The sequence below is a fragment of the Buceros rhinoceros genome, unplaced genomic scaffold, assembly GCF_000710305.1.
Source record: "Buceros rhinoceros silvestris isolate BGI_N320 unplaced genomic scaffold, ASM71030v1 scaffold15925, whole genome shotgun sequence".
Classification (NCBI taxonomy): Eukaryota; Metazoa; Chordata; class Aves; order Bucerotiformes; family Bucerotidae; genus Buceros; species Buceros rhinoceros.
The window spans coordinates 28,334-34,751 of NW_010412430.1; the positions used below are offsets into that span (position 1 = coordinate 28,334).

The 6,418-nt window shown below is 43.3% G+C and overlaps 1 protein-coding gene across 1 annotated transcript in view; it reads right to left on the reverse strand.

The window, feature by feature from the left end:
• Nucleotides 1-5,517, reverse strand: part of STOM (stomatin) — a 7,868-nt gene extending 2,351 nt beyond the window's left edge. Inside the window, exons 1-6 of the mRNA XM_010136395.1 lie at nt 5,504-5,517; nt 5,191-5,321; nt 4,321-4,424; nt 3,353-3,425; nt 2,421-2,503; nt 127-330 (exon numbers count right to left, since the gene is read on the reverse strand). Of these exons, the coding sequence (XP_010134697.1) occupies nt 127-330; nt 2,421-2,503; nt 3,353-3,425; nt 4,321-4,424; nt 5,191-5,321; nt 5,504-5,517 (609 nt within the window). The remainder of the gene's footprint in view (nt 1-126; nt 331-2,420; nt 2,504-3,352; nt 3,426-4,320; nt 4,425-5,190; nt 5,322-5,503) is intronic.
• Between the last annotated feature and the right edge of the window lie 901 nt (nt 5,518-6,418).

Sequence of the window (6,418 nt, forward strand, 5' to 3'; positions counted from 1 at the left end):
TCCCTACAGCTCCCTCCTGATCAACTTGGCACTGAGAGGGTAAAATAAATCCTGACCTGTGAGTTATCCCTGGACTTGCTGCTTAACAGATTGGCTGATGGATTGCTTTGATGAAGGTGCTCATACCTGCATGCTGTGTGCAATTTCTTCACGATCAGAGAGAATCTGAGAAAGGTTTTTGGTCCCCAGAACATTCCTCAAAGTGGTCTGTGCTAGAAGGCGGGTGGCTGAGTCGGCATTGGTGATGTTCGCTACCGCGAGGGTGGCGTTCTGAACTCGGTAATAAACCACTCCGTCTACATTAACCGTCACGGAGTCCTTCGTCAAGATCTAAAAAGCAATGGGGAAAGCATATAATAATGAGGCATATGTTTATTGAATATACAGTAATTACAGACTTGTTTTAATTGACAAACTCCTTGTTTTTCCAACTGGCTTGAAAACAAAAGGTCTTATACACGTATGGTGCATGTGAACGTGTCTACGAACAGATGCACAAACTCCCAGTATAGCTCTGCAAAGCTGAGACTAAAGATGGGGTTAGAACACTTCTCACTGAAAAATAAATTCTGTTCGCTCTGCCATAATGTTATTTCTAACTTGGTTCTTCAAATTCACAGAGTGATCTGCAATTCATACGCCTGGCAGGAAAACAAAATACCAGAAATACTTTACACTGAAATACCCAGGAAATTAATCTGAAACCAGCAGGTATCACAGCCAGGTGAGGCCCCCTGTTCTTTGTAAAAAAGGGTGAGCTTAGAGAAACAGGTAGTTGTGCCTGGGAGATGTTCTAGAACAGACTGGCAGGTTCCACCGAGGTGTCTCTAGCTCCTTATACAATTGGGTTTGCCTGTCCCAACAGCCTGCTGTATCTCAGCAGCAGCGGTGTCAGCCTCACCTCCACACTCCATTCGAAATACCTCTGTTACTGTCTAGCAGTTCGTCCTTCCTGGAGGCACTTCTGACTGAAATGCACCTTGTGCTACTAAATGAGTCTGTGGTGATTTCTGGAGAAGTTGCAGAGGAAATCTGATTTGTGAACTTCCTCAGAGGTAAATTCAAGTGATCTACTGAATTTAACATTCGTATGTGAAGCAAAAGATGGACTTGCAAAGATAAAGACAGATATTCTCGAGGGTTTAGAAGAAGGTACACCAGAAAGGAGCATTAATATTAGTTATATTTTAAAGTTAAGTTATAGGAGACTGAAATACGCCGCATGACCACAAGGTGTCCTCATTACATGTCAGATACCGGCTATTAGATTATTTGACAAGAGAGGAACATGTGAGTTACTTCACCTTCAGGACTTACCTGCTCTGTCCTTCCCCAAACCACCCATTTGAGCAGATAAACGGAGAATGAGTAGCATGCACAGAAATCATGTTGTACAAATAAAAATCTATTTCTGCTGTTATCCACTGAAAACAATCCAACCTAAATCCATAAACATAATTGAATCAAGCCCAGAGAACTGTCAGGCTGATGGCTTCACTCGCTAATCAGCAGCTGCAGGCACATTTTGCCCGCCAGGGATGAGGTTTCTACCAATTACCCTTTTGAGTGTACCATGACAGTTGCCATTTGTCTAAATCTACAACTAATGATGAGCAATAAGCCGAGGAGCAGATCTGACAGGAAACAGACGCCCCAGACAGGCTGCGTCCAGCATCTTTGCCTTGCAAAATAAACCAGAGACACAAGGGATAGTTACTGTCATGAACATCCAACTGTTCACTCTGTTATTTTTAGAAGCCAGTTGGTTTTGATTCGTTTGTTACCCATTCAGCTGGCTTAACGTGTGCAGAGATTCTGCTAAAAAATTAACATGTCGAAGGAAAAGCAAGACTAAAAATAGAAGTAATTTCTTTATTCTTTCGGATGTTCAGACTGAAAGACATGAAATGAGATGAGGTGCAGCCTCATAACACTCCTGTGCATCACAGGACATGGGAGCAATGTGGTCACAAAGCCCACCTGAGGGGGTGGCCCACTACCCTGAAATGCTACTAATAGCACTTGGTGATTTAATATTTCCATCTCATTATTTAGCTCGTTTATACATCCAGATAAACTGGCATAGGAAAGATCACTGCTGCTTCTGGAAATCTGCCAGATCTCCCTGAAACAATTCCAGGATGGCATATGAAGCCCAGCAAACCCCTCCCGCTGTTCGGCAGCATTATGTGATCTTATTTGGTCCTCAGGAACAGTGTAGTCTGTTTTCTGTCAAGGATCTTCTCTTACTGAGTAGTATTAGTAAGGGTATACGTATTCCTCACAACACACCGAACCTGCACAAGAAACCTACGTTATAACTACATGCTGCCCAGTAGGGAGAGGGCAAAAGGAAAAGGAAAGTGCAAAAAAATTCTGCAATCACTTTTTAGTAGGTACAAGGGCAAGTGCAAACTCACCTCCTGGGGAGGAATGTCAAAGGAGATGGTCCTCATGTCAACCTTGATGAAGCTGTCTGTGCAGGGCAGGACAAAAAACAAACCTGTACAAAAAAGTCCATTCGAGATGTGAAAATGGGTCATGAAAATAGAAGAAAACTGCTACAGAAATAAGCTTAAATCCAACCACTGTGGCTGTACAGCCTCATTGTAAGGAGCTCAGCAGCATGGTTGTTAGTCACTTTCAAACCATTTTCAAAAGAGTATGTCAAGACACTTCAGTTTATTCAGGTCTGACTTGTTTATAGAGATCTGTAAAGTTTGGTGAAGAAAAACCCCTGAACTGTTAACAGCTACTTTTGAAAATTTGCCCCACACTGTTACTTGTGGGGCCTATTTCTGGCCAGCAGAAACTCTCAACTTCCTTGTTCTGGTGGATCACTGTAATTCTTCAACTTTACAGCAATGTGGAAGTATTGCAAAACCTGGATGAAACTGGAGGAAGAAGCTATTGCCCCTTTCTGTCTCTGAGCAGCAGGAGCAACAGCTGAAAATAACATTCTTTTGGACCTCTGGAATTTTTAATATACACAGGAAGCACATCGAATCTATCCAGCAATGTAATTGCTCCTGTTTCTTCTGAAGAACATTGGGTGTTTACTGACATACCAAACTTCTCTTTCAAAAATGGCATGTTTGATGCCATTACTCCTCTCTTTACATTCTGAGCTTTCTATTCTACCTGAAGACCGTGCATTAACGGAGGAGATCTGGGTGAGGCTCACAGATCGTTAAGTTTACGGTCTTCTCCATATAAAGTAACATTCCCGCTTACAGGAAGTTACAAAACCTTGAGCAATCCACTTGCCACTCCAACGCAATGTCTCTAGGTGGCCGTTATTTTGCTGATGACTGAATCGGAACAAGTACCACGAACACTCTCCAGGACGTACCTGGTCCCTTTGCTCCCCCTTTTAAGATGCGTCCCAGCCGGAATATGATGGCTCGCTCGTATTCCTTTACGATCTGTAACAAACAGGTGGATGTCACTCCAAGGGTTTCCAGAAGCCACGTGGTGGTTCCAGAGTATGGGTACACTAGTCTAAGATGGTCTCGAGTCTCACACTTAACATACCAGCTGCTTTGGAGAATTTTAGCCTCAACTTTATTGTCAAAAAGCAAATGGCAAAAGGAATAACGAGGACAATATTCCACAAGCAATATTCAGACTGTGGCACCGCCCATCAACAGCAGAAGCAACAGCACGTTGTCTGGGCAGGACCATGCTCTAGAAGCAGCCATTGGGAATATCCTGGCAACAACAAAACAAGGTGCAGTGTATGTGACCCAGCAGAGGTTTTTCCAGCTCTAATTCTGAGGTGGAATATTAGCCAAAACGAAGCAGGAGTTACTTTCTCTGGTCTGGAAACTGAAAACATCAAGCTCAAAGTGATCTCAGATGACACAGTCTCTACAAATTGGTCACAAACAGTCACAACTATGTACGTACTTACACATCTACATTTACATACTTAATATTTACACACATACATAGAGAGTGAGAGATCACCTTAAAAAAATAAAATGAAAATATCAGTCCTCCAAGAGTAATGATACGTTCCTCCAATTATTCTGATCTTCCAAACTAGCTTATACACTAACAACAACCGGGTGGATGTAATAAAGATGTCAATGCAAAAATCGTTTTGACCAAATACTGTAATAGCACTTTTTTTTTTGTTTCAAGATTAATGCACTGAAATGTTGGGCTCTGCTATAGACTGTCTGCTATAGTTCAGGAAGGAATTGAGTTAAGATTAATTTGTGTTTAAAACAAATACATAAAATAGAGAATAATATCCACTAGGAACTATCTGCATTGCTTCAAGTTTTAATCCAGCTGAGCAGTGAACAGTGCTACCTTTATGCACATCCAGATTGAGAGAGGAAGTGTAACAATAGTGAAAAGAAGTGAAGCTATCACCAGGATCCATCCACAGAAACCCAGGCCAGAATCAGTGTCATCTGCAAGAGAAGAGCAGAATTTTTCAGATTTTTAAAGCCAAGAGTGCCTGTTAAAGCAACTGCCTACAATTCGCGTTGAATATTCCTTGAGAGAAGCCACCGTTCGCACTACTCCTCCGGCCAAACTCATCAGGTTTAGATCAGAAGTCAAATTAAAATCCAAACTCTGTTTTCATTTTCTCTAGTCTCTAGAGGTTGCACATGATGGCTGGGGCCAGAACACAGTCCACAGAACGTTTCTGCAGCATTAAGAATGCCGGCATTTCAGTACAGGCTCTCGGCTGCCCGCCTCTTCTTCCCCAGTTTTCTCCCCCAGAATGACCGACAGGCAGCAGCGGAACTGCAGAACGGCTGCCCTTTCATTGTCTGAGGACACTGTCAGAGCAACGCTTGCTTGAGGAGGTAAATGCACATACCCCACAGCCTATCAACTCCAGGACACTTAGAATGCGGTTTATGTTCCAGCTATCACAGGTGCAGGTCTAAGAAAACCACAGCTTTCAGAACCGTCCCATCTAGAAAGTAGGGCAAGATGTGGTGCAAGATTAGCTGGACGTGAAATAAATCTTTTGGTCAAAAACTCCTTATGCTGAGAAACAAACACGATAGTTCTCCATCATGAGATGGCACCAGCTGAAGGTATTTCCGGAACCAGCAAATAAGAAGAGCTAGTGGTTTCAACTACTACAGCTAAGAAAAGCAGCGCACCATGAGAAGAAGGAGGCATGCTGGGCAGCATTCAGAAAAGCTGTGTGAAGTTTCTGACCTGGCAACTGAGCCTCCTGACAGGCTGCCAGGAGCCCACTGCCAAGTGGGGATGTCCCAGGGTGACACCCAGCACTCACAACCACCACACTCCTGCCGCAGAGGTACCGGAACTCATCTTTCACTACGTGCCTAGCAGCACCTGCAGAGCTTAGACAAACCCAATTCTCACATGGAGATGAAAGAACTTCTCTTCAGCACCCCACACCCTGACTTTGCTGTCCTGTAATACCAGCTAACAGTGCTGCAAAGACATGGCCCTTATCCTCACTTGATCAGTGCCGCAGATCCTTAAAGGGCTGGAGCCCAGTTACCTGAGGGACGGCATTCCGCAGCTGGCTGAGAAAGACACGGCATTCCAGAACGTAGGAGTTTTAGTTTAGTTCTGCCTGGAGTGATATAATGAACTGTGTGCTGTCGTCATCAAACACGACTACACTGCAGCTGGTACCACAAAACTGGCCAGTTATAAGAAAGTAACCCTAACCAGTTACTTCAACTAGAATCCATTTTATTATAAAGCAAAATCTTGTGATTCGTGTCCCTGTCACTCCCACTATCACAGCCCTCATGGACATGTCATATCATGCGTCGTTTTAAAGTTCCTCTGTGAAAAGTTACCTACAGATATTCCCCCCAGGTTAATTATCACGTGGTGGAAATAGCAGATTAAGACATCGCTTTAAGAAATAAACCATGAGGAGAAAAAATATTTTTTAAATGTTAATTGAATCTGCCTTTCATCCCTTTAAGGCTGACTGGAGTAGTTACCGTTACTTGAGCAAGAAATTATTACTTGGATCATCAAACAGTATTAACAATTTATAAGAGACACTTAGTGCTGGCGGCAGAGAAAGGAAGTTCTCATTACTGCTCGGGTGTGGCACGCACTTCATCTGCAATTTATGTTCTTCTGCAAAGCCTCCACAACCTGGACAAGCACATCACTGTCAGAGCAAAAGCATGCCAGACTTCCAGGTACCACGAGAGGGAGGGACCTTCTCCCATGGCCATGCAAAAAACCCACCAGGCTTAAAACCAAATGCACATGGGAGATCAACAGGACTGAACCCGGGCGAGCAAGAGCAGAGATCTCCGCTTCCACGCTTTGCATCCCAAATTATTACACCTAATAACCAAAATTACGTCTAATGCCATTTACTCCATAGATACTTTATTATGACAAAAATAATTGGCAGCAGCTTTAGCCTCCACAACACCACATCACA